Source organism: Anas acuta, chromosome 5 (assembly GCF_963932015.1).
Source record: "Anas acuta chromosome 5, bAnaAcu1.1, whole genome shotgun sequence".
NCBI classification, from domain to species: Eukaryota; Metazoa; Chordata; class Aves; order Anseriformes; family Anatidae; genus Anas; species Anas acuta.
Window position 1 is genome coordinate 63,797,030 of NC_088983.1, and position 27,578 is coordinate 63,824,607.

Below are 27,578 nucleotides of genomic sequence, written 5' to 3' on the forward strand. Positions count from 1 at the left end.
CAGGGTTGATAGGCAGCAGCATCAGTATGGGTTCAAGAAGAAAGATGCACAAGCATCCTTTATTCTGCCAGTTCACGTCATGGCTATTTTGAAATGTTTCTACAGTAGAGCACAGAACTCAATGCTTCTTTAGCCAACAGAAAATGAGCAGATATTTCAGCCTCATGGAAGTCTAACAGTCTCACAAACTAAAATACTACTTTATAATTACAACTGTCTACCTAACTACTTGCTGGCAGGGATTCTGCATGTAGCAAAAGATACCTACACTACATAGGCTATTCGGTGTTTCAGAACACCTGTGAAGTACTTTCTCAAATCTGCAGGACACCTCACTACATTTGAAGGATAGTGAAGTGGTGTGTGTGTTTTGACAAAGTATTGAAGGTACTTACATCCTACTGTAGTGGGTTTACGTGGCAAGGTTTTGGTAGCAGGGGGTCATAGGGGTGGTTTCTGTGAGAAAGATCTAGAAGCCGCCCCATTTTTGGGAAGGGCCCCATTGTTTTCCAGAGCTGAGCCAATAAGCGATGTTGTTTTGCGCCTCTGTGAGAGCATATTTAAGACAGGGAAAAAACGCTGCGCCACACAGCAGCCGGGAGAGTCAAGGGAGTGAGAAACAGCCTTGCAGGTGCCAAGGTCAGTGTAGAAGGAGGGGGAGAGGTGCTCCAGGCGCCGGAGCAGAAGTCCCCTGCGGCCTGTGGTGAGGACCATGGTGAAGCAGGATGTCCCCCTGCAGCCCATGGAGTACCACGGTGGAGCAGGGTTCCACGCTGCAGCCCGTGGAGGAGACCACGGTGGAGCAGGTGGCCCTGCACCGACGGAGGCTGCCGCCTGTGGAAGACCCCTGCTGGAGCAGATTCCGGGCCGGACCTGTAGCCCGTGGAGAGGAGCCCACGCAGGAGCAGGTGACCTGGCAGGAGCTGCTGCCCGTGGGGGAGCCAGGTTGGAGCAGTTTTCTCCTGAGGGATGGACCCCATGGTATGGACCCATATCTGGAGCAGTTCTGGAAGAGCTGCTGCCTGTGGGAAGCCCACGCCGGATCAGTTCATCAAGGACTGCATCCCGTGGGAGGGACCCCACAGCACAGGGGACGAGAGTGACCGAGAAGGAGCGGCAGAGAAGAAGTGCTGTAGACTGACCATAACCCCCATTCCCCCATTTCCCCTGCGCCGCTCGGGGGGAGGAGGTGGAAGAGAGTGGAGGGGGGGGAAGGTGCTTTTGGTTTCTTTCCTTTGTTTCTCACTTCTCTCACTTATTAGTAATGAGCAATAAATCTTACTATCTATCTTCTTATGCTGAATCTGTTCTGCCCGTTACAATAATCATTGCGGGATTTTCTTGACCTTATCTCAACCCTAGAGCCCTTTTCACATATCTTCTCCCCAGTCCTCTTTGAGGAGGGGGAGTGAGAGAGCGGCTGTGGTGGAGCTCGGCTGCCCACTCGAGCGGAACCATGACACCTACATATGTTAACAACCTCATCTTAAAAAAAAAAATAAAACACCCTCATATCCCATTTTGACTATGACAAACTGGATAGGCCCTGACAGATTTTTTTGGTTTACTGACAGGATTAGTGTTCTGCCAGACAATCCAGCTGCACCAACTCACGCTGTCCTTGCACAGCTCTTGTATCCAATGCACAGGAGGGCAGGAGCACACAGCCGAGCGCGGGGAAGGAGCAGGACTGCCTCTTCTGGCAGCAGCTCCCCAGTCCATTGCCTCAGCTGCAAGGCGAGCATGCCCCCCAGCCAGCACCATCTTCTGATGGGCGCTGTTTCTGGTGCGCGTTTGGAAAAGTTACCAGAAGTGAGTACTCTTTTCAGAGAGCAGTATGCCAACACAGGAGGGTCCCCGCCGCCCCTTCAGCCCACCCTAGCGCTGAGGGGACCGAAGGCTCCCCCCGGGCAGCTCCAACCCCGCAAGGCCCACCGAGGAGCCGCCGCCAACAGCCCCCCTCCCGGCGCCTGCGCCCTGAGGGCGGCTTCGCCAACCGCCATGAGCGGCGGCTCGGCCCCTCGCCGTCCTGCCGGGCACCATCGGGCTCCGAGCCCCGCAGGGACGGGTGCTGAGCCCTCCTTGCTGGTCCCGGCTTCGAGGGCTTTGCGTTTTGTTTCAGTTTAGGCTGTGGAGAAAGCGGCGGGGTGGGCGCGGAGAGCGCGGTCCGTGAGGGAACGGCGAGGGGAAGGAAGGGGAGCGCTGAGGGGAGGAAGGGCTGCAAAGGTTTTAAGTTTATTGTTTGGTGTTTTTTTTTTTTTTTTTGCTTTTTTTCCGCGTTAAGCCTCCCCATTCGATGCGAATGGTGCAGGAATGCATCGCCTAACACGAGTCGGAGAACCTCAAAGCCTTCGCTGAGGGAACCGCAGCCGCAGAGCAGGCAGCAGAGCTCAGCTGCTGAGCACAACGAGGCTCGCTCATTTCGGCGGCTGTGTGGCCTCAGCCGCTCCCGGTGCCTAAAAATAAAGCCAAAATAAAAATAAATTAAAAAAAAAAAAAAAAAGCCGTATGGGAGCTCAGCGGCCCCGGCCGGGGCTACGCACACGGTCCCGGGGCTGCGTCAGCTGCCCACCCGCGCACCAGCCATCAGGAGGGGAAATCGTGGGAGGAAAAAAAGCCACGATGTTTTGAACTTAACACGTGTGTTTTGTTTCTTTGTCGCAGGGTGCTCTCTCCTCCCTTTCTGCCTTCCCCCCCCCCCCCGAGGAGCACGTCTCCGCTGCACTGGAGGCAGGAGCCTGCTACACGCAGGTACGGTGGAGGTAAACGCCTTGGGAATGCACCTGTGTGTAAAAACTTACACGGTCGGTGTGTAAACCGACTCAAAAGCCCCTTTCCAGTCTTCTGGAGTTGTCAAGTGGTATTACCGCATCATGCCATGAAAATGAGCGAGGTGCATTTACGGTTCCTTAACGGTGAACAGATTCTCCAAACTAATCTGAGATAAAAGAGCATTTCCTATAAGGAAAAATAAAACTTTCACCTATCTATTTCACAACAATGAAAGGTTCGGGAATCTAGTATTTCCACAGCTCAACGCCAAAATAGATTACTTAATTATTCATTTCTCCAGATCTTTTTGGTGTAAAATCTGAAAGTAACTCAAACAACAAAATCTTGAGAATAAATTAGGGCATGTGTTAGAACTGAGAGAAAAAATCACAAGAACAGACTTTCACATGTTTTTCAGAACACCTACAAGTAAGTATCAGTTGGGTGTGGTGGCATCCTGTCAAATACCTTTTGTTAAACAGATGGAAATGAAACTTGTGTGCCATCAGCCTCTTGTGGTGGCATGTTGAGAAGTAGCAAAGCTAGTTAGAAAATAATACACATGTACAGATTTAAGAAATGGACAACGTTTCACTGTAGATGTTTATTCTACTTATAGTAACAAAAACCTGTGAAGTCCCATATTTTAATGTACAGTGATATATTTTGTCATATAAAATACAATTTACAGAAATTTCTATCAAGTAAACCTAAACAAACACACTTGCTTTTTGCATACTTTTACGTAGATCTTTAAATTAAAAACATCTCATTAAGAAAAATCTTACACCATAGTAGATGTTTGCATTTAATACCGCCTCTTTGCATTTTAACATTTTGTCTACGGGTTCAGAATACAGACCAATATTACTAATAATTAATATTACTAAATAATTATTAATTGATAATTATTTAAATTACTAAATAGTTAATAATTAATATTACTGATAATTAATAATTAATATTACCAATCTTCTTTTCAAACTTAATGCAGTTTTATACCTTTTTCAGTGGACAGTCTTATATATACTACCAGCATAAGCAGGGTCTGACAACAGTGACACTTTTTTTTTTTCTTTTTTTTTTTTCAAAACACTTTTAGAGTGGAAAGTACAGGGAAATGGAGACATTTCTTAAATTTCCAGCAAAGTTCTGCCAAAAGAAAACCCAAGAAATGTCCCACATAATTAATTTAAATCGAAGAAATAAATTCCATGGCCCATTTAATAAACTTCTTTTCTTTAACAAACTTCTTTTTCTTTCCTTTGGTATACCAATTCATTTGTAGTCTTAGCTCTTTGCCAATAGAAGTCTGATTTTTTTAATTTTTTTGCTGGTTATAAAGGTGCTACTTCTATATACTCTTTAATTGCAGGTTTGTAAAAATGTGAAATTAAAAACCCCTCATCCACATGAAAAACTAGGTACGTTTTTTTTCGTTGTTGTACACTTAACAGATGGATTTCAAAACACAAAATACCTGTATATAAAAAGGAAGATAGTGCACTTTAAGCTTATAACATTCCATTTTCAAATCCTCCGTCCAATAATCAGTAACACTGTTCTTCTGCAGCCTTCTCCTAAATACGCATGACCCTTGCATTGTAAAATAAACAAGACAGCAATATTTGACTCCTTGTCAAATATGCAGCAAGTGAAAGTCCAGTATGTTCTTGCCTTTTACCTATTTGAATATTGTCGTTCACAGTTGTTCAAAAATTGCTAATTTGTCAGTACATTTTGTAAGGCTAGATTTACAACAGCATTTTTGCAAAGGTGAGAATATACAGTATATACAGAAGACATTGACTCAGTCCTTGCAGTGGTGTCTATTATCTATGGGAAATATAACAGCAGTTATAGTTCTATGACTGATTAGTGGAAGATGAAGCTTCTGCCTCTGTTGGTTTCTGACCTTCCTTAGGTGTTTCTGGCTTCACCTCTTTACCGATCTCCCTACTTTTACTGCGATCTTTCCGATCTTTTCCTCTTTCACGATCTCGATCTCTGTCTCGATCGCGCTCTTTTTCCCTGCTTCGATCCCGGTCTCGGTCTCTGTCACGATCTCTGTCTCTGCTTCTTGATCGTTCTCTGTCACGTTGGTTTCTGTCTCTGTTTTTATCCCATTCTTTGTCTCTGTGTCTCTCCCAGTCCCTGTCTCTGTTGCAGTTTCTGCCACGGTCTGTTTCCCAAGGTCTGCCATGTTCTCGATCCCTTCGTCTTTCCTCAAAGGGTCTGCTTTGTCGATTCTCTGCTTGCTGAGGCTCTGGCTGATCTAAAACCTTGTCTTTACTTCCTCCTTCGTATCTCTCTCTCTGTCTCCCTTCAAATGTCTGGCCTCTAAATTCAAGATTTTTGCCTTCTCGGAAGTCAGATCCTGACCACTGTCCTTCTGACTCGGGCCCTTGCCCAGGAATACCAGAAAGAGGTGCAGACGGCCCAGCTTCCTCCCACATCTCCTTTCTGTGGCCTGGTGGATGACTGGGAAGGTCCAGGAGTGGTCTTGGGGTTGGCTTCATATTTTGTGGCGACTGTGGTCCATGCTGCGTAGAAAATAAGGAAGGAATGGGGCCCTTTTGACTTCCAAATCTTCCAGGGGCAGATCCTCTTTGTCCATCGTTATTTGGAGAAACATGCTCTTCTGAGAACTGTGGCGCTGGGCCTCTAAAATTAGGTCCATGAGGTCCTGCGTGTGCATTGAGCATCAGTGGTGCTGGAGGTCCTCCTTTCTGCCCAGACAAAGAAAACGGACCTCCAGCTCGGTTCTCCTCAAAGTGCTGTGGGAGAGGTCCACCCTCACCCTGAACTGGTGGAGATTCAGTTTGTTCTACAAATTGATGAGGCTGAGGGTTTCTTTGTTCTTCGTATTGCACCGCAGAAAGACCCCTGTCTGGTTCAAAGTGACCAGGTCCCTTTTCCTGAGAAGTAAACATTGGATTTGCCTCGTTTGACCAGGATACTTTGTGCATATCTTGCAAAGACTGACTGTCATTAGATGTGGAGAAATTAGGCTGAAAAGACGTACTTGGAGGTGTCGGAAGCAGCACTTTACGTAAAGGCCTGGATGTAGAAGGTTCTGCAGAAACTGCTTGACTCACATGTTCCAAAGTAACTTGAACAGTATTTTCAAATTTGCTATTAGGTGCCTCTTTTTGGAGCACTGCAGGAGGCTTTTCACTGGAAACCCAGTTATCACCACCGTAACTAAGCTGAGTAGCAGGAATTAAAGTTTTATCTTCCTTACCAAGTGAAGTCTGCAAAGTGTTTGGAAAACTCGCTTGAGGGTCACAGCTCTGGTTTAAAACTTGTGCTTGCTGATTGGAAGATGAAGGTAAATCTACTTTTTGCGCAGCCTGTTGGTCCTGATGGAACAATTCAGTCTCTATTAGGGAAAATTTTGGTGGAGGTGACATTAAAGCATCAGACACCGAGAAGTGAGCCACTGAAACACCAACAGCTGCTCGTTGTTGTCTGAGGGCTTCTTCTTGCTCCTCAGTTTGTCGTTTCTGCTCTTCTAGTTGTTTGTTTAATTCTTCTAACATTTTTTGCAGTTCCACCAAGGATGAAGACGCAGATAAATCTGGCACATACGAGGCAGGTGTTTCCACGGAAGTGTTTTTAGTGTCTGTATACATTTTGTTAGGTAAATCATCAACCGTAACTTTTGCTTCCTCCAAGATAGTTTTGTCTTCCAGATCATAGGCCTCATCCTTTAGTTCTGCTGTGTTACTGGGCTTCTCCACACTATACAGTTTTTTGCTTTCACCGGTCTGCATTTCAAAAGCTTTCTCTGGATCATATTCTTCTTTGGGATCGTATGGCCTGTCATCCTCCTCATCTTCTATAGCTTTGTCTTTTGACATCTGTCCAAACTGTTGTACAATGGGATCTAGCAAAGGAACAGCTGACACACCTCCATCCACAGCTGCTTTAGCTTCCTGATTTGAAGACTGGACAGTTTCAGTCTCCTTAGCAAGAGGTTCAAAAGTCTTCTTTTTACCAAAAAGTGTCTGGTGGATGTACTCAAGAGGTGTGGTAGTTTTTGAGGATGAAGAATGCATAGCAGTAGCACTTGTAGAAGCGGTAGCTGAAACTGGTGGTGGTACAGTACTTGTGGTTCCACTCTTAGTCGAGGACGGTATTTTTAATACTGAAGGTGTGACTGATGAGGTTTCTGGAACGGGAAGTGGGGGTGGAGGTGGAGGAGATCCAGGTAGTGTTGTACTTACAGCTGAGTCTCCCGAATACAGTGTGTATTTCGGAGTTTTCTTTTCTTGTGAAGAAGCTACTGGCCCCTTAGAGTACAGCGATGTTTCTGTTTCCTCTTGCACCTGAATTCGGCTGCGCTTTTTCTCTATTTTGTCTGTATCCATGGTAGTAGCAAGACGCTTCCCTTTCTGACAGATAACCAATCCAAGAATTAAATTTGGACGTGAAGACTCGAGACCTGAAAGGAAACACAAAGATTGCATATGTAAAAAAACTACTATTTTTTATCTGTGTTCTCAATAGGAACTTATCATTTTATATAATGGCAGCTATGAGTCATAACAGTAACAGTTCTTCTAAATTTCATGCAGTGACATTATCCCATAAGCCTATGTGTCTATATTTAATTACTATTTATATAAATTTGTATACAGTAACTAAAAATGTTTTAATTCTTTCCCTGATATTTTTTTAATATTGCAGTAACAGGTGAATCTTACTGAAAGATGTCCTTGTAAATGTCTCTGCTGTTCAAAAATTAAAGAAAGTTTTCCTATTTTTGTATTATTACTTTCTACTTATTATTGTCCACTTCCTCCCCCAATCAAATATTTCCTTTCTAAATGCTTTGCAAATACCTTATATACACAGAGATACTGATAAGTGAGAAAACCTGGACAAGCAATCTAACTTTCTGTAGGGCTACGTTGGAATTGAAGAACTAGAAATAAAGAGAAAAAAACTAATGCTATTAAAACAAACAAACAGACAAACAACAACAACAAACACTTCACTTTCTGTTACAAAGAAAGCACGAGGCATTGTTAAACTTAATAATTACATTTCTGTTCTAATCTGTGCTAAAATACCGGACTGACATTTACACTATTCCATCAAGGTGACTTTTAACACTGTTGTAGAATTGAGTTTGATGCCACAGACCCTTCCCTAAGTAAGAAATGTGAGCAGAATTACTCCGTTGTGAAAGCTTCAGGCTTGAATCCCTGGAGAAGCACTTCCAGAAATGACCGGAAAGTTTCCCATAAAGAGGAAAAATGCAAACAGCTGAAGGTCCGTTTCACATTATTGTATTCCTTCCTTGTACATTCACATTTCCCACAGGCACTCGTGGAAGACAAATACAACCAGAATAAAGAGCAGGGAATAAATCCTTTAACATACAGTCAGTGGCAAATGTAGAAAAAACATATAAAGAGAGGATTTTAACTTCTGGATTTAGTGACTTGAGATCCTCATTTGGGAGCCATATTAATATTTGCATCCAGCAAGGAACCAATAATAGAGAAATGAAACTAACAGCAAAGAGATTTACTGTGGTTATACGATGAGGACTCTAAAACCTACACTGTCCCTTATATTCATGACCCTTAAGTAAGAGTTTAAAAGAGGTGTAATATATGAATTTATGTATATCTTTAGTCTCTTACTAAACAAAACCAACTGCTCACTAAGGAACAACTTATAAATAACTAATTATTGCCACTGAAAACTTCTTGATACCAGCAAAAACCCAAACTTCCCATAGTTGCAGATAAATTCTATTTGCCATTACCAGTCATAAGTATGAACCTTTGCTGAAACAACTGAATTCAAAGTTTTAAGGGGGCTCCTAAATTTACTATCTTATGAGAAAATTACATCAGCTGTTTTTATTTGTATAGCTGAAATTATATTCACGTACGCTAAGAAAGAATTAAATGAGGTAAGCCTATTTCTTAAGTTCAATGTGAGGTTTCCTCAGCAAGAGGATTATAACCAGGTAAATCAAGACGATGACTTCTTCAACACAGCTTCATTAAGCATAAAGATTTCATTAAGCAGTAACCTGCCTAAATTCTGAAATTCTGTGTTCTTCTGACTGTGACTGGTAATAGTGCAGCACGCCTGTTTTAGCCACATAATGGAGAGACCAGCAAAATCTGGTTACTCACTAGAAGGTCTTTGCAAAAAGACAGAAAAAATTGGGGCCAATGCAAAATCTACTTGAAGTTTCCTATCAGAAGCAGCTCTCATTTTAAGTATTTGGAAAAAAAATAACACTGAAATTTGATTGAATGCATTCTAGCTCCACAGCTGATTTCAGATTACTTCAAAGTTCAGTGTTTGAGTTTTACATAGTTCTGTGGTTGAGAGGATGTTGGCCATGCTGGTTTAAATAAACTTCTATTTTTCATTTAGTAGCACATAGTATTTCCTACTTGTACATTTAAAATTCAGTGCCAAGCTTTTTCCTCCAGATCTAGTATTTCAGTATTTTGTGTTGCCAATTTTCACTTTCTTCCATGGTTAGAAATATATATATATATACACACGAATTATAAATGCATCAAGAAAATGACCTAGCTATACTAACCAAAACTAAGACTTGCTTATAATTTAGTTTGCTTATAATTCTATACAGATTGCCCTTGTGAGAGGGCAGGGACGGCAAGATGTACAACGAAAGGAGGCAGGACAGGAACTAAACAAGTAATTATCTTTGGTGAATCTAAGATTATTTGGAAAGGATCACAAATCCTTGATTCACCCAGTTAAAAACTCCTTTCAACCCACTGCCTAAAAGCAATCCTAGCAATTCTGATCACTATAGTTTACTACCCCAGATGAAGTTACATTAATACATAACATCAGGGCATAGCTCAAAAGACAGCTTACTTGGGAAGACTGTGTACACTCTGAAGAGACTCAATAGTTAGGTATGATTCACTCTGAGTGACTGCTTTACATTTTTTCTTTATCAGCATGTGAGTAACGACTCCACATTTGGTCAGCATCGACCCGTGCAGAGGATCTCTCAAATCTGTGTTCACCCTAAAACTCCTCGTAAGCATTCACTGTTCTTCTGTCGTTAACGTATTGGTTATCTGCCCTTCTGCAGAGACCTGTGATTTATCCAACTAGTCACAACATGCATCTCAAACACTGACTAATTGAAACGAGCAGGTTTCAAAAATCTATTGGACTGTGTATCTAAAATTAACAGCAAAAAGATAGAAAAACAGTTCTGAATCCCTGTAAGAGACAGAGATCATCGCTAATAAAATCAGAGTAAAACTTAAACACACGTTCAAGATAAATTCCAAAGCTAAATTAACAACGGTTATAACTGAATCTGTTTAGTTTGGTCAGAGAAGAAATCCATTAAAATTTTACATTTTGATACTGTAGTTTTCAACAGATGCCTAACCCAGTTTCTAAATTCATTCAATCCAAAGCGATCACACAGTAAGTGCTTCTTTTGGATGGAAATATACAGCCAGACCAGCACTTCAAAGCTCAGTCCCATTCCATTTCCATATCTGTAAATAGGTTTCAATATCCATAAATAGGTTAAGTGCCTAATTTTAGGTAATAACTAAATGAAAATGTTGGCTGCAGTCTCCAACTATTGCTCAATAACTCTTTCACAAGCAAGCATTTTAAGTGCTGCAAGCTATGTTAGTAGCTTTTGATGCTAAATTATTTATAAAATATTGTTAAATGCATTCTGCATTTGAAGACCACGATGGTGTTATCAAGTTACATCCTGTAATTAAATCTATTTAAACAAGATGTATTAAATATTACTATGGGATTAATATTTTTTTTTCCGTTAAATACGTTTTTTATTTTCATGAAATCAGTTTTGCAGTATTTATCTACGTAATGGCCACATATTGTCCCTACCATCCGCAGCTGCTAGGAAGTTAACTGTACCACTAAGGATACATCCCTAATTTCTGTACACTGATGGCAAAACTTAGGGAACAGACCTATGCCACACTTTTAACTGCAGAGACCAATACAAGCAAAGCTGTAATCATTATCAACACGCCGTTTAAATACTTGTCCCAGTTAATTGTGAAAGCATGATTGAAAACTATCAAGTTGGTGTATCTGGATTCAGTGATAGAGATCACTTCCACCGCTGTAACACTGCTGCACATTACGGTACATTTGCTGAATGGGAGTGGCTGACGTCAAAAATATGTTGTTCTACTACTGCTGCTTTCCATACTGGTATGAGTACTCTAAATATCTTGAAGAGATTTCATGCCTTCATACTTAAAAACACTTCCAAGCTTAAACTAACGGAAGAGATACTGCGGCATGCCCTCTGCTGATACACTTTTTAAATTAAAATTCTTCTATATTAAATATGTATGGTACCCGATACATTGCCAACATTGCCAATAAATCCCTCCATAAGTGCGTCTTCCTAGTGCTAATAATGACTGATTATACCTTTTAATTTTTTTTCAAAGTGTTTTCAGATCTACAGATGAAAGTGCTAAATAGTGTTGTGTGTATGTGAAACGAGACAAACAAATTCACACACAGTAAACTACCAGAAAAAAAAAAAAAAAAAAACACAATGCTGAACATCCCACCAACAGATAATATCTGGTAATAAATATCTGAGGTGGTTGAAGTGAATAAATGTGAATATCCTTCCATGTTCCTCTATATCACCCATGACAAAGTTTTGTAGATCTTCTAGGCACTACAGCAGGTCAGAGGTCCTCAGTTGTGTTCCAAATCCAGTCCATCAGAAAACAGGATTCATAACAGATTCATAATCCGTATGCACCTGATGGAGCTGGTTGATACAGCTGGAATATCTTCCAGCTAGGACTTCTGGAGTGATGGGATTATTGTCCTCCCCCTCCTCCCGCCCCCAGTCATATTTATCAAAGTATCTTACACTGTCATGTTTTTTGAGTACTTGCTAAACTCTATTTGAAGGTACACACATTTAAGGAGACAATGACCACTTTCCCAAAAATATCTTTATTGGGTATAAAAACCAGTAAATTCCATCAGATGTCAGTAACAAGTATGTATTACAAGTCTTTTACGCTGCGGTATTAATACATGCCTGCAAGTGTTTATACCTATGTTTCTTCTGGGCAATTACCTCCAGTTTTGAAAGAACTTTTCCTATTTACATTTTGTAAAAACCAGCCTGACATTCCTCATTTCTATACTAATACTAACAAGTCTGTCTACTTTTGCCAGGCCTCCACTTTAAAAGCTTCATTTGAAATGAAATCTACAACAGAAATATAAAAGATAATGTACAAGGACAGCCTATGTTTGCTCAAGAATGCAAGGAGGGGAAGATCATTTAAATGCTTCCCTAGAGCAGGTTAAGACAGGCTCAGAGCGTATGAGAAAAATCTTGTCCAAGAACACAAAGCAAGCGCCCTTTGCAATTTCATGCAGGAAAGAAGAGTATTTTCCTAGCATTACATTACTTGTTGGTGGTGTTTTTTTGTTATTGTTTTTTAAGTCGTATGCCATTAACATGTGAAAACCTGGCCAGGCAGAACACACCTCTGTTTATGAATATAAGCCCTGAGAATGCTTCATTGAGTTTAGTCCTAAACTTGTATTTGGGTAGCAGAGGACAGTCAGCTTGTCAGAAAGGTCAGCTCCTTACATGTTTTAATGTGTAATTATTTTGCGCTGTTTAGTATTTTGCAAACCATCCTTACAACAATGCAGTATTGCCTTCATTGTAACGTGTAGCTCTTAAGCTCCTCAACCTGTTACTCTAGATGAAAAAAGGTACTTATTTGGAAACTAAGCATATGCACCGCCTCCATCCTCAGATGAAGGTGACTTCAAATTTTGTAATATAAAGGTGTTTCACATCTGAATTCATTCTCATTTCTTCTGTTTCCATGTTCAGTGCACAAAGATGGAGCAAATTCAAGCCATACATTACTGCTGATAACTCTAACTAAAAATAGAAGAGCGTAATATATACCAACCTATACCACCTACTGTCTGCCACCTACGCAAAAGGAATTTGCCTGCTCCCAGGCAAACCAATGTTCTGAAGTCAGTGATTTGTCTGGAACTTGATCCAGGTAGCACAGAATATTTCAGACCCCGTGTACATGCATATTGCATGCACAGCGTAATACATACCATGAGATAACAACAATGTAGTGAAACCATAAACGTTACCTTTGTCTTCAGAGATTTCTTGACTGCTCCGTGGGATAAGAGTCTCCTATGTGATTTAGGGGACAGCACATGGCTTGTAGGGACCTAAAACTTGGTGGATTTATGGGTTGTTGAAAGTAGGGTCGGTTGAATGTTCTCATAATGTTTGCTTGTTTGTCTCAATATAGTGGCTGTTCTATGTACTCCATTTTATGGGTAAACAAATCCTCCTAACAGCAGAGATTTATCTTGTTGGAAAGGCTATGTGAGTTTCAGACCATGGCACCTTGAGATGATTGACTTTGCAATTTTTTCCTATATGCACACTTTTAAAATCTTTTTATAAAATTATATATTTTTTAATTATGCTTACATTAAACATTCAAAACCAATTGGTCTCTGATTTACTCGTTTTGTAATTTTACCTAGCAGTTAACCTCCCCTAAATTTTGTGCTTACCTGGTCCCTTAAAGGGCAAGAGGTTGGAAGGAATTGGGTCCTTAGAACTCAGTGGGATCAGGTAGAGATTCTTGACATGTCTGTTGTTATTAGTTACAACACCAAAACAACGACGACTGCTAAAATAGGAGTAGAGAGAGATATAGGCAACTTCTTCGTCTTCTGTGGCAGGATGGAAACGAATCAAACGAATCAAAAACAATTCCTGAAATACAAAATCAAAGTGGAAAAATTCAACCTGTAACACATCAGCAAATAAAATCGTTTTCCACTTTCATCCAATATAGGATGAAAGTCTGGAGCAGCTTTAAACCAAGATTTAAGAAAATACTGTCATTCAATTGGTAATATTAAACCAGAATCAATTTTGTCATTTTCAGAAAGACCAACTATTTACGTATCTCACATCAAGCTACACCTCTTTAGGTTCAGAATATTCAAATAATTAGGAAAGAAATGGAAAATTCTTAGATTATATTTGCATACCGTGCTTCATTTTTACTAAATCCATCAGGGTTTTAGTAGTAAAATTTATTACATACACTTACTAATAATTTCCTAGTCTTTTAAAATTGAATTTCTATCTTCAGTAACTGAATAAATAGATTGTTTATATTCAATCATTAAAAAACAATAGGTTGTATGAATGTTTAACTACTACACAGGGGAAAGACGATTGGCAGCTCAACAGGCAAACCTGTTTCTTCAATAAATCAAAAATTTCAATGGAATAAGTGGTAGCAGTAGTTTTCCAGGTGTGATCGACATCAATATAAATTAGTAACAAGGAAATTCTATCAAAAGCCGCTGTGTATTTCTTCCTGGTTTTCCAAAGGATTTTAAGTAAATACCTTACAAAGTGAAGATTTGAGTTTGCCAACATAATCCCAGACTGCCTTCGGTGAGATCTTCCCACCAATATGAATCGTGTCTGGTAAATCCTAAACAAGAAGCATTACATGGTCGTATAAGAAAAGGAAAGAGAGGCTACAGTTTTGAACCAGCACAGATTGCCCCATCCCAGTAGCTTAGGCGATAATACAGTACTATGTTTTACTAAACTTGCACATATACATTCCTAATTTCAGACAGGCTGTTTCCAAAATGCAAGGAGTTCATTATGGCATATTACTGGAAGGCTGGCAGTACACACAAAACAGAAAAAGCACTGCCTGACGAAGATAGCAGTGGAAGGTCAAATACTTTTGTATGCCTATCAGCCGATTCTATTTGTTAGCTTTGCTTTTACAGGGAACCTGTTATATGTAGTATAGCTTTTATCTACGCTTTCAATTTATCTGAAATTTTTGCACCCATATGAATTCTAGTTAGCTTCCTGTCATGATGACAGTGAAACCTGTTCTAGCAAAAACAACAAGAGAGCCACCAACCCTCCTAAGAAAAGACCTAAACTACACGCCTGAAACCCTCAATCACAACAAATACACTTCTTCAGAGAAGTTAAGAAACTGCTCAGTTGTTTCATCACAAGCTGTCATACTACCTCATTAGTTGAATGTACACCCTCCCAAAATATAAAAGCAGTTGCATCAAAGTTAATCAAAGCATGATATTTTTAATAAATGGCCAAACTTTTCTAATAGATCACATCAGTGATCCATCCATCTGTTTGTGAGCAGAACAAGGCATCTCTTTCAAAACACATGCTGATGATGCTTCTCGTCAAAAACTGATCTTGAAATCAAGCTATTATTCTATGTTAGATACTAACATATATGTAAACATATTAACAGACATGAGAATTCTTCACAAATACGTGAGGAATTTTTTTAAAAGGCTTTCTCTCCTCCCCCCTGCCTCAGGCTACTGTTCCTATTACTACAGGAGATTACTAAAGGGATGCAATTTTTTTTTTTTGTTACACGTCCAATATAACAACATACACAGTGACCCCAGCCTTTCTAACAACAGGAACTGCAATACATTCTAAACGCATAAACATGTCAGTGCTAACCTCACTAAGATAATCAAAGCACCCGGAGACAGGATATGCTTTAGCGATAAATTTGGCCACACTCTGCAGATTAATAAATCCTTTCCAAATGGTGTTGAGGCGAGAGAGGAAGAGAGAAGTGTCGCTGCCTTGAGGTGAGCGTGGCTCAGCAACACTGCAAAACAAATCCAAAAGAGAAACGTTATAGAGCACAGTAAGAATGCTTCCTTCTTCTTCTTTTCTTCCCTCCTCTTATTGATCAATTACTTTATTTTAAAAAAGCAAGTAACAGAAGCCTTAGTAAATGCTTTGTTAATGTTTTCCACTTTCATCCAATATAGGATGAAAGTCTGGAGCAGCTTTAAACCAACCCTCACAAACACTTAATATATTTGAATGCACATGCAGATTTAAAGTCAAATATCTTATAAGTTTTATTTATCTGTTAAAACACATTGAAGAATTTTTACTGTCAATATATCACGATGCTCAGAAAATTTTACCAACTAGAGAAGTTAAACAAGGAGATGACAAATTAAAAATTTAAAGTTCAGGTAATCGCATTTAAAGTTGAACATGCCTTTTGATTATTGGCAGGGGAGGGTAAGAAGCAAAGGGGGACAAACACACTGAACATAGCGAGACCAGAGATTCAGTGGCTTAGCTTCCTATTAAATATACACACCTGATATTGGGTGACTGATGAACAGCTAAGTATCTTGGATCTGGTGAGGACGATGGCTTTGTTAATATTGATTTGGGGACAGTCATAACTGGTTTTGACATTTCCTGCTTTGTCTCCCCTGTTAAAACTTCACCAGATGCAGTACCAGAACGCAGGGCTGTCGTCGTACTACCAGAGGAGCCGCTCATTGGTGTTCTAGGCTCTCGGCCAGAAACTGTTACAGTTGTGACAACTGCACCAGTGCAAGAGGCAGGAAAAGTCGAAGGTTCTTCAGATGAAGTATCTGTGTTGCCATGGCCTTGGGTTGTAGGGATGTAAGTTCTTTCTAAGCTTGACTGGGAAACTGCTTCTGCTGCAGGTGCAACTTCGGTTTCCTCTGTGTTTTCAGAGGCGGCCTCTTTAGCAGGCTCCGCTGCTGCTGCTGGTGCAGAACTTTCATATTTTTGCTGAACTTCTGGTTTAGATTTTGACACTGCTTTTTTAGCAGAAGCCATTAATTTTATCTTCTTCGGTGGTAATTCATCTTCAGATGCTGAAATCTGACCTACAAAATTAATTTTAAAGTGTTTTTGATTACTGTTTAACAATGAAAAGGTCTGAAGAGAAAAACAAGTAAGCAAGCAATGCTCTTAATAATTCTTTTACTTCAGACAAAGTCAACACTGTAGATACCTGTACAGATTTTGCAGTTCAGGTCAAAAAGATGGGCTCGATGTTCATTTCTTGCATCCTTCAACATACTGCTAAAAACGTCTAGAGAAGGAGCACTATTTACATTTTGTACAGTTTGGGTTGACTTCTGCTGCTCCTGGAAATGAACAAACACAGAAAACATTCTGGTTGATTGCTAAATTCAATCATAAAAAAATACTTTTGAAACCGTTAATTCCGGTTCTTTAAAAAGATATTAAGGGCTGTGCAGAACTACTGCTCTGAGCAGCACTTACAAAAAGATGGAATTTTGAACTATTCTTCCCCTTTTATCATTTGTTTAAGAATATCATGTCAAACAGAGTTCTCAAATAGTATTTGTCCTCATTTCATTTCATGTAATTCTGAAGTAGATACTATCACATTAACTGCTTCCTGAGAATACAGAATTGTAATACTGATCACATTTTTGGGGGGGAAAACAATTGGCTAAGATTTTGCTGTAAACTGAGGCAAAGGTCTGAAAAACACGCATCATCTGATATTTTAGAAGCACATGCGATATATGCCCGATATTAGGTTGTTGCATTCCTTCAAACCAAAAGGAAAATGCTCATAGCACACCTACTAGGTGATATTCTTACAGTTCATTGAAACAACCTGCATTTCTGATACAAAATTTGAGGCCCTAGTTAGCATTTATCTCCCTTGGCACCTCCATGCTAAAGCAATAGCTAATACTTACATCAGAATCAGACACCGGGGGAGAATCTTCCATATTTACATCAGGCACTTGTTCCCGTTTTACAGCTGCTTTCTTGATCTCGTGTGATTTGTTTCTTGACTCTAACATCTGAGAGAAACAAAAACACTTTAGTAACAAGTCTGCATACTGATTTTATAATTTTATTTTGTATTTTCTTATCAGTTGGCTAGTGGAAGAGAAAAAGCTTACGTTATTCATATTTCATTAGGAAGAAAACAATATATTAATTATGGGTGGTAAGGGCTGGTGAAGTTACTGTTAGTTCATATCTAAGGACACACTGGAGAATTGTATTGCTTACCGCTTTGGCTGGTTTCTCCTTCCATACAAACAGTTCTTTAGATAAAAGTTCTTCGGGTTTCATTCTCACTAGTTTTGACAGTGAGATTTCTCCACGAAGAACACGATGAAGAAGTCCCTAAAAAAAACAAACAAAAAACACACTTTGTTGCCATGCTGAATAACTTAAGCAACTAACATGATTTGCAGTGCTGGACTGTCAAAACCCTTTCAGGTTTCTTAATTCCCTATTAAAAATGCCAGTTAATCCTAAGAAAACTTAGCACGGTGCAGCAACCAGAAACTAATGATGAAATCATCATGAAGTATGAATTTTCCACATTTCCATAAAATATACTATCAATTCTACTGAACAGGAATTTCGAGAGGTGAACTGCCACTCCTGTTTCATATCTATAGTAGAATTTTTTTTAAAGAAATTACGTTGTCTAGTCACTATTCCCATCTGCACCAGCTTCTTTTTCCTTTAAAAGATAAATTATCATGTACACAAGTGGTCTCCCATACAAACCACAGAACGTCACAGAAGAAAAACATTTATTTTTTTTCTAAGAATGCCATTCAATAAACAAATATTTCACTACAAAGGCCAATCTTAATAAATACACACGATCCAACTGGACTTCCATTCCAACTGGATTATTTAATATTTGAATGGCTTTAAAACAATTTTGTAGAGCATAATTCATAAGTCTCTCTCTTGAAACTACATATTGATGTATTATTTAAAAAACAGAATATATTTCAGTACGTTTACTGTTTAAGTAAATTCCAAACCTGATTTTTTGGGTCCTCGAGATCGAACATGATGCTACGGTATTTACTCTTGTATCGGTTGTCCGTAACTTGAAACAAATTAAACACCTCCTTTTCAATATTGAGTGCTACTTTCCCTACTTCACTCTCTGTCATGACCAGATCATCACTATCATTGACTCTGTTAAAAACAAGAAAGGGTATGCGCATTTACGTTAGGCACAAATTCTTCAGGCAGCATTCATAAAAACTAAATTTTCAGAGGAAGGAGTTAACCCCGCTTTTATTCACTCAGTGAGGACTTCCTTAAAACACATTTCAAAGCCAAAGTCTATCTCAGGACCTCAAAATGTCAACAATGGCAACCTTTTGCTACTGTCTACAGAAGACCACGGAAGACAGCCTTAACGAACTGAAGCCAGGTCAGTCCTTACAAATCCTCCTACTCATGACACTGCAATTAGTTTTTTGTTGTTGTTTTTTGTCATGAGCTACTGAGGGAGCTAAAACACTTCAGTTTTAATCTTAGACCCTCCACTGTGAACAGCATTTCTATTTCAGAGACACTACCAGAGCACAGTGGCCTAAGTCTTGACAGCTGACAAGAGCTTTAATATTTGTGGGACAATGTTTCAGCTTTTTTTTTTTTTTTAAGAAAAAAAAAAAAAGTAATACAGTTGCTAACTTTGGGAGAAGAAGGAACCTCTGCCTCAGCAAGCCCTTCCAACCTTTCACTGTGATATTCCCTACACTATGCTTCGTACAACCCCTACATCTCCAAACACCACCATTGCCAGATATCAGCTTCAGGTCACCTGCATTATAAACATCTCTATGCTGTGATTTAATTCTTCAACTGTAATTGTCTCTCACTACAAATGGGATAGTGACGTTTTTTTAAAGGCTTTTTCACATGCCCAATTATTTGGCATCAGATTTTTTATTTTTAATAAAGCTCTAATGCTAAAAATACTTGTAGTTATTTCTAGCACAAATTAAATCCCTTAGTAGCACTTAGCAAGAAAGAAACAAAACTCTGCAGGCTAACGCTTTACTTCTAGTTGTAGTTTCCTATATAAAATAAGTGCTTTGAATTCCCACCCACCTCTTCCATAACATTTCTTTTAGGGACTGACGAATATATTGTCGAATCTGCGAGTTGGGCTGCGACTGGATAGGGCTAGCTTGTGTTTTTGCTTGACTACTTCCAGATGCAGTAGAAACGGAAGACGGCGAAGGCCTTTTGAGTCCTCCAGCCAAACTGGATGCAGCTAGTTTTTTGGAAACTGGCGAGTCATGAGAAGAAGCTGCTTGTTTTGAAGGAACGCCGCCTGTTGAGGGCGATGGTTTCTTGGGAATTTCACCTTTGAAACTCCCAGCAGGTTTAAGCGTCTGCTTCATTAGTGATGTGCTAGACATGGAAGGGGACTTCTTTGGAGGAAAATTTTTAGTGAGGGAAGATGCATGTTTCTCCACCATAGATGCTGAAGCAATAGCTTTCTTTGATGCCCCTATAAACTCTGTCGCTTTATCTTTGTTTCTCTTCTCTTCCTTTTGAGCTGTTAAAACAAAGAAGAAAATGCAGTATTAAATGCTTAACATTATAACTTCCTGTTTATGAAGACCAGCTGTCAACCTATAAGGAAGTCTGTGAAATACCTCTGGAGAACTACCAAGTATATAATTTAAGCCATTCATTTTTAAAGCCTTTTTAAAAAATGTGTAAAAGTTGACTTTTTTAAGAAGAAGTTTGCCTTTGATCCTGCAGAGAGCACTTCTCAGAGACTGTCTGAAGAGTTTAAAAGAGTTGCATTTTGGTTGTAAAGGTTGAAAATCTCAGTCACAAGCTATGCAAGAAAATTAAAAAAAAAAAAAAAAGACACCACCTTCAAAGATTCCTGAGTTGGACTTCATGATTAAGCTTCAAAACAAACAAACAAACAAACAAACAAACATTTTCACAAAGTCTTTAAAAAAAAAAAAAAAAAAGCAACACAACCCATATCTCACATTTAAGCAGAAATCCTCGCTCCAAACTTTCTACTTTAAGGAGCAAGCAAAGAGAGTCAAGTTAAACAACAAATCAATTGCTTAAAATTTTAAATATACGTTCAAGCCATTTGGTTGCTAGTATGAGTATCACACTCTCGCTATAAACTATCAGATCTTCTCATTTACTTTCCAGTTAAACTCTAGATTTAATACTATAATATTTAATAATTAAATATTAAAACCATTGCTCAAACTGCGGCTATTTAATTCCCACCAACTATTCCATTCACAATATCCAAAACTGCCATTTAATGTTTTTTCTAACATCAATATATTGACAATACACATAATGCACAAGAAAATTTACAAATTACAAGCGAAGACTCCATATACTGAAGTTATAATTGCACAGGACTTTAAAAACAAGCATTTCTGTAGGTTGCATTTCACCTGTCCACATTTTGGCACTGACGGGAACAGTTCAGCAAAACGTAATAAGCCAAAACACACTCTCCAGCCAGCAAACGTCATGTGCTCCACTTCAGTTTGCCAGAAGTATCGTTTACAGGACATCAGAGTTACCGTGAGCAGAGTTACCGTGACACATTTGTTGTGAAAGCACAACGGTTCCGAGGGAAACCAAGAAACAACTCCTGAGATGAAGTTGTTCTGATTAGAAAAGCTAAAGTTACTTCCCCAAAAGTCTTTTTTCTCCTCATAAATCTGCATTTGACTACTGACCAGTTTGTGATTTAATTTTTTAATTATTATCTGATTTTTTTATCTTAATTTTTTCTTATCTTAATTTTTTCTTATCTTAATTTTTTAATTATTATCTGATGTTTTTAGCTAGCAAGGTCTTGTAATCAGAATTAGCCCCAATTTGATTACTGTTTAAAAATGAAAAGGTCTGAAGAGAAAAACAAGTAAGCAAGCAATGCTCTTAATAATTCTTTTACTTCAGACAAAGTCAACACTGTAGATACCTGTACAGATTTTGCAGTTCAGGTCAAAAAGATGGGCTCGATGTTCATTTCTTGCATCCTTCAACATACTGCTAAAAACGTCTAGAGAAGGAGCACTATTTACATTTTGTACGGTTTGGGTTGACTTCTGCTGCTCCTGGAAATGAACAAACACAGAAAACATTCTGGTTGATTGCTAAATTCAATCATAAAAAAATACTTTTGAAACCGTTAATTCCGGTTCTTTAAAAAGATATTAAGGGCTGTGCAGAACTACTGCTCTGAGCAGCACTTACAAAAAGATGGAATTTTGAACTATTCTTCCCCTTTTATCATTTGTTTAAGAATATCATGTCAAACAGAGTTCTCAAATAGTATTTGTCCTCATTTCATTTCATGTAATTCTGAAGTAGATACTATCACATTAACTGCTTCCTGAGAATACAGAATTGTAATACTGATCACATTTTTGGGGGGGAAAACAATTGGCTAAGATTTTGCTGTAAACTGAGGCAAAGGTCTGAAAAACACGCATCATCTGATATTTTAGAAGCACATGCGATATATGCCCGATATTAGGTTGTTGCATTCCTTCAAACCAAAAGGAAAATGCTCATAGCACACCTACTAGGTGATATTCTTACAGTTCATTGAAACAACCTGCATTTCTGATACAAAATTTGAGGCCCTAGTTAGCATTTATCTCCCTTGGCACCTCCATGCTAAAGCAATAGCTAATACTTACATCAGAATCAGACACCGGGGGAGAATCTTCCATATTTACATCAGGCACTTGTTCCCGTTTTACAGCTGCTTTCTTGATCTCGTGTGATTTGTTTCTTGACTCTAACATCTGAGAGAAACAAAAACACTTTAGTAACAAGTCTGCATACTGATTTTATAATTTTATTTTGTATTTTCTTATCAGTTGGCTAGTGGAAGAGAAAAAGCTTACGTTATTCATATTTCATTAGGAAGAAAACAATATATTAATTATGGGTGGTAAGGGCTGGTGAAGTTACTGTTAGTTCATATCTAAGGACACACTGGAGAATTGTATTGCTTACCGCTTTGGCTGGTTTCTCCTTCCATACAAACAGTTCTTTAGATAAAAGTTCTTCGGGTTTCATTCTCACTAGTTTTGACAGTGAGATTTCTCCACGAAGAACACGATGAAGAAGTCCCTAAAAAAAACAAACAAAAAACACACTTTGTTGCCATGCTGAATAACTTAAGCAACTAACATGATTTGCAGTGCTGGACTGTCAAAACCCTTTCAGGTTTCTTAATTCCCTATTAAAAATGCCAGTTAATCCTAAGAAAACTTAGCACGGTGCAGCAACCAGAAACTAATGATGAAATCATCATGAAGTATGAATTTTCCACATTTCCATAAAATATACTATCAATTCTACTGAACAGGAATTTCGAGAGGTGAACTGCCACTCCTGTTTCATATCTATAGTAGAATTTTTTTTAAAGAAATTACGTTGTCTAGTCACTATTCCCATCTGCACCAGCTTCTTTTTCCTTTAAAAGATAAATTATCATGTACACAAGTGGTCTCCCATACAAACCACAGAACGTCACAGAAGAAAAACATTTATTTTTTTTTCTAAGAATGCCATTCAATAAACAAATATTTCGCTACAAAGGCCAATCTTAATAAATACACGCGATCCAACTGGACTTCCATTCCAACTGGATTATTTAATATTTGAATGGCTTTAAAACAATTTTTTAGAGCATAACTCATAAGTCTCTCTCTTGAAACTACATATTGATGTATTATTTAAAAAACAGAATATATTTCAGTACGTTTACTGTTTAAGTAAATTCCAAACCTGATTTTTTGGGTCCTCGAGATCGAACATGATGCTACGGTATTTATTCTTGTATCGGTTGTCCGTAACTTGAAACAAATTAAACACCTCCTTTTCAATATTGAGTGCTACTTTCCCTACTTCACTCTCTGTCATGACCAGATCATCACTATCATTGACTCTGTTAAAAACAAGAAAGGGTATGCGCATTTACGTTAGGCACAAATTCTTCAGGCAGCATTCATAAAAACTAAATTTTCAGAGGAAGGAGTTAACCCCGCTTTTATTCACTCAGTGAGGACTTCCTTAAAACACATTTCAAAGCCAAAGTCTATCTCAGGACCTCAAAATGTCAACAATGGCAACCTTTTGCTACTGTCTACAGAAGACCACGGAAGACAGCCTTAACGAACTGAAGCCAGGTCAGTCCTTACAAATCCTCCTACTCATGACACTGCAATTAGTTTTTTGTTGTTGTTTTTTGTCATGAGCTACTGAGGGAGCTAAAACACTTCAGTTTTAATCTTAGACCCTCCACTGTGAACAGCATTTCTATTTCAGAGACACTACCAGAGCACAGTGGCCTAAGTCTTGACAGCTGACAAGAGCTTTAATATTTGTGGGACAATGTTTCAGCTTTTTTTTTTTTTTAAGAAAAAAAAAAAAAAGTAATACAGTTGCTAACTTTGGGAGAAGAAGGAACCTCTGCCTCAGCAAGCCCTTCCAACCTTTCACTGTGATATTCCCTACACTATGCTTCGTACAACCCCTACATCTCCAAACACCACCATTGCCAGATATCAGCTTCAGGTCACCTGCATTATAAACATCTCTATGCTGTGATTTAATTCTTCAACTGTAATTGTCTCTCACTACAAATGGGATAGTGACGTTTTTTTAAAGGCTTTTTCACATGCCCAATTATTTGGCATCAGATTTTTTATTTTTAATAAAGCTCTAATGCTAAAAATACTTGTAGTAATTTCTAGCACAAATTAAATCCCTTAGTAGCACTTAGCAAGAAAGAAACAAAACTCTGCAGGCTAACCCTTTACTTCTAGTTGTAGTTTCCTATATAAAATAAGTGCTTTGAATTCCCACCCACCTCTTCCATAACATTTCTTTTAGGGACTGACGAATATTTTGTCGAATCTGCGAGTTGGGCTGCGACTGGATAGGGCTAGCTTGTGTTTTTGCTTGACTACTTCCAGATGCAGTAGAAACGGAAGACGGCGAAGGCCTTTTGAGTCCTCCAGCCAAACTGGATGCAGCTAGTTTTTTGGAAACTGGCGAGTCATGAGAAGAAGCTGCTTGTTTTGAAGGAACGCCGCCTGTTGAGGGCGATGGTTTCTTGGGAATTTCACCTTTGAAACTCCCAGCAGGTTTAAGCGTCTGCTTCATTAGTGATGTGCTAGACATGGAAGGGGACTTCTTTGGAGGAAAATTTTTAGTGAGGGAAGATGCATGTTTCTCCACCATAGATGCTGAAGCAATAGCTTTCTTTGATGCCCCTATAAACTCTGTCGCTTTATCTTTGTTTCTCTTCTCTTCCTTTTGAGCTGTTAAAACAAAGAAGAAAATGCAGTATTAAATGCTTAACATTATAACTTCCTGTTTATGAAGACCAGCTGTCAACCTATAAGGAAGTCTGTGAAATACCTCTGGAGAACTACCAAGTATATAATTTAAGCCATTCATTTTTAAAGCCTTTTCAAAAAATGTGTAAAAGTTGACTTTTTTAAGAAGTTTGCCTTTGATCCTGCAGAGAGCACTTCTCAGAGACTGTCTGAAGAGTTTAAAAGAGTTGCATTTTGGTTGTAAAGGTTGAAAATCTCAGTCACGAGCTATGCAAGAAAATTAAAAAAAAAAAAAGACACCACCTTCAAAGATTCCTGAGTTGGACTTCATGATTAAGCTTCAAAACAAACAAACAAACAAACAAACAAACATTTTCACAAAGTCTTTAAAAAAAAAAAAAAAAAAAGCAACACAACCCATATCTCACATTTAAGCAGAAATCCTCGCTCCAAACTTTCTACTTTAAGGAGCAAGCAAAGAGAGTCAAGTTAAACAACAAATCAATTGCTTAAAATTTTAAATATACGTTCAAGCCATTTGGTTGCTAGTATGAGTATCACACTCTCGCTATAAACTATCAGATCTTCTCATTTACTTTCCAGTTAAACTCTAGATTTAATACTATAATATTTAATAATTAAATATTAAAACCATTGCTCAAACTGCGGCTATTTAATTCCCACCAACTATTCCATTCACAATATCCAAAACTGCCATTTAATGTTTTTTCTAACATCAATATATTGACAATACACATAATGCACAAGAAAATTTACAAATTACAAGCGAAGACTCCATATACTGAAGTTATAATTGCACAGGACTTTAAAAACAAGCATTTCTGTAGGTTGCATTTCACCTGTCCACATTTTGGCACTGACGGGAACAGTTCAGCAAAACGTAATAAGCCAAAACACACTCTCCAGCCAGCAAACGTCATGTGCTCCACTTCAGTTTGCCAGAAGTATCGTTTACAGGACATCAGAGTTACCGTGACACATTCGTTGTGGCAGCACAACGGTTCCGAGGGAAACCAAGAAACAACTCCTGAGATGAAGTTGTTCTGATTAGAAAAGCTAAAGTTACTTCCCCAAAAGTCTTTTTTCTCCTCATAAATCTGCATTTGACTACTGACCAGTTTGTGATTTCTTAATTTTTTAATTATTATCTGATGTTTTTAGCTAGCAAGGTTTTGTAATCAGAATTAGTCCCACAGCCCCATCTGCAGAGAGCTATGTGCTTCCCGGGAAGGATGCAGAAATTCAACTTTGGTTAATTTCACCACAAACCAAATGGACCCTTTTGGTCTTCCATACCTGCTACAGTGAGAGCAGACATTATCAGGAAGGGTCTAACAACCGATTTTTCTCAGACTTGAGGGGGACAAAGGTAGGGAGCACCCTTCTGAAGCCCAGTTCGCCCAGTTCAAGAAATCCTATAACAGCATACTGTTTGAATAGAAATACACCTCAGAAAGGGGAAGATTTGGATTACCTAAGAAACAATGTCACTACTCATTTCTGAGTGAAACAGCCTTCCCACCTTTGCCGGTCGTTAAATTCTGTTAGACGCTGAGCATTTGTAGTAGGCACCTCCAGCAGAACGCAAGCTTGTAACGAGCTGCACTACACTGCCTCTTACTGCCAGCATGTTTCACCACCAATACACAAGCTGGTGGTTAAGATGAACCATAAAACCGATGCTGTACCTGAATTTTCATAAGGCTAGGCAGAGAAGCAGGTGCTAAACATTGCCTGGAATACAAAGTGAAGAGGAGGATGCAGAAGCACTAGCTATGTGGATCCACTGTGAGTGGATGCCTTGCTAAAGCTTTCTGAGGGAAAATTATCTGAAGTGTAAGATGAAACACACTACATTAAATCATTCCAAAGAGCGTGAAGATCTTACTAGAGATTAAACTTCTTGTTCACCCACTGTTCCCGTACTTTTCCCTAGGGACTGGTCTCAAGTACTGACAAACTGAACACAAACCCGGGGGATGTTGAGCTGGACTCACACGGACTTCTCTTCTGTTTCTAGTATCTCCCAAAGCCTACCCCACTAACCTTACACTATCCGTCAGGAGGCATTGAGCTATCCCAGGAAGGAGAACAGGGATCAGAAACTATCAGTGACAGTTTCAGTTTGGTCTAATGAGGCACCTGGAACTTAATACACTGAGGTAAAAAGCTGAACTACTTTGAATGAACAGTCTTGAAAAGCTAGAAGATGAATATCCAAAATATGTGTACAATAAGGTTGTGAGAATTTCTCTACTTCTGGTTCCTGGTTTATCTTCTGCCCAGACTTGTCTCTTCAGGCCGGTGGGACAGCGCACCTCTGTCTCACTACGGAGCGGCAGGACAGCACAGCTCAGGGTTCAAAATGACCACAGTACAATTCGGTCCTCGGTGCTATGATTTTAGTTCTTTTGGGTTGCAGCAGAAGTACAAAACATGAAATACTAAGCTTACATTCCGTACTTACAGTTTTATCATCTGTTCAAATTAGTTAACAAGCACGCTGATAGAACTAAGAACAGCAGTTAAGATATTGTGTGTATAAAAAATATATCCGTGCCCCAAACCTTCCTGTGTTCCAACGGCTATATCATGGTAAAACTATATACATGTAAAATAAATAAATAAATGGCACTAGCACAAAGGTAGATTGAAGTTCCCAGGGTTGATAGGCAGCAGCATCAGTATGGGTT

General features: G+C 39.0%; 1 protein-coding gene and 1 long non-coding RNA gene across 2 annotated transcripts in view; both read right to left on the reverse strand.

The window, feature by feature from the left end:
- Positions 1-27,578, reverse strand: part of LOC137858008 (uncharacterized) — a 445,999-nt gene that overhangs the window by 303,862 nt on the left and 114,559 nt on the right. The window lies entirely within an intron of this gene.
- LOC137857073 (death-inducer obliterator 1-like) lies at positions 4,638-26,203 on the reverse strand. Its single transcript, XM_068683131.1, has 16 exons — positions 26,182-26,203; positions 24,393-24,846; positions 23,309-23,468; positions 22,532-22,648; positions 22,210-22,317; positions 21,486-21,621; positions 19,613-20,066; positions 18,529-18,688; positions 17,753-17,869; positions 17,431-17,538; positions 16,707-16,842; positions 16,035-16,578; positions 15,371-15,524; positions 14,247-14,336; positions 13,396-13,600; positions 4,638-7,219 (listed from the first exon to the last, which is right to left on the reverse strand). Exons 1-16 carry the CDS (start codon positions 26,201-26,203, stop codon positions 4,638-4,640), a joined length of 5,547 nt encoding a protein of 1,848 aa, XP_068539232.1.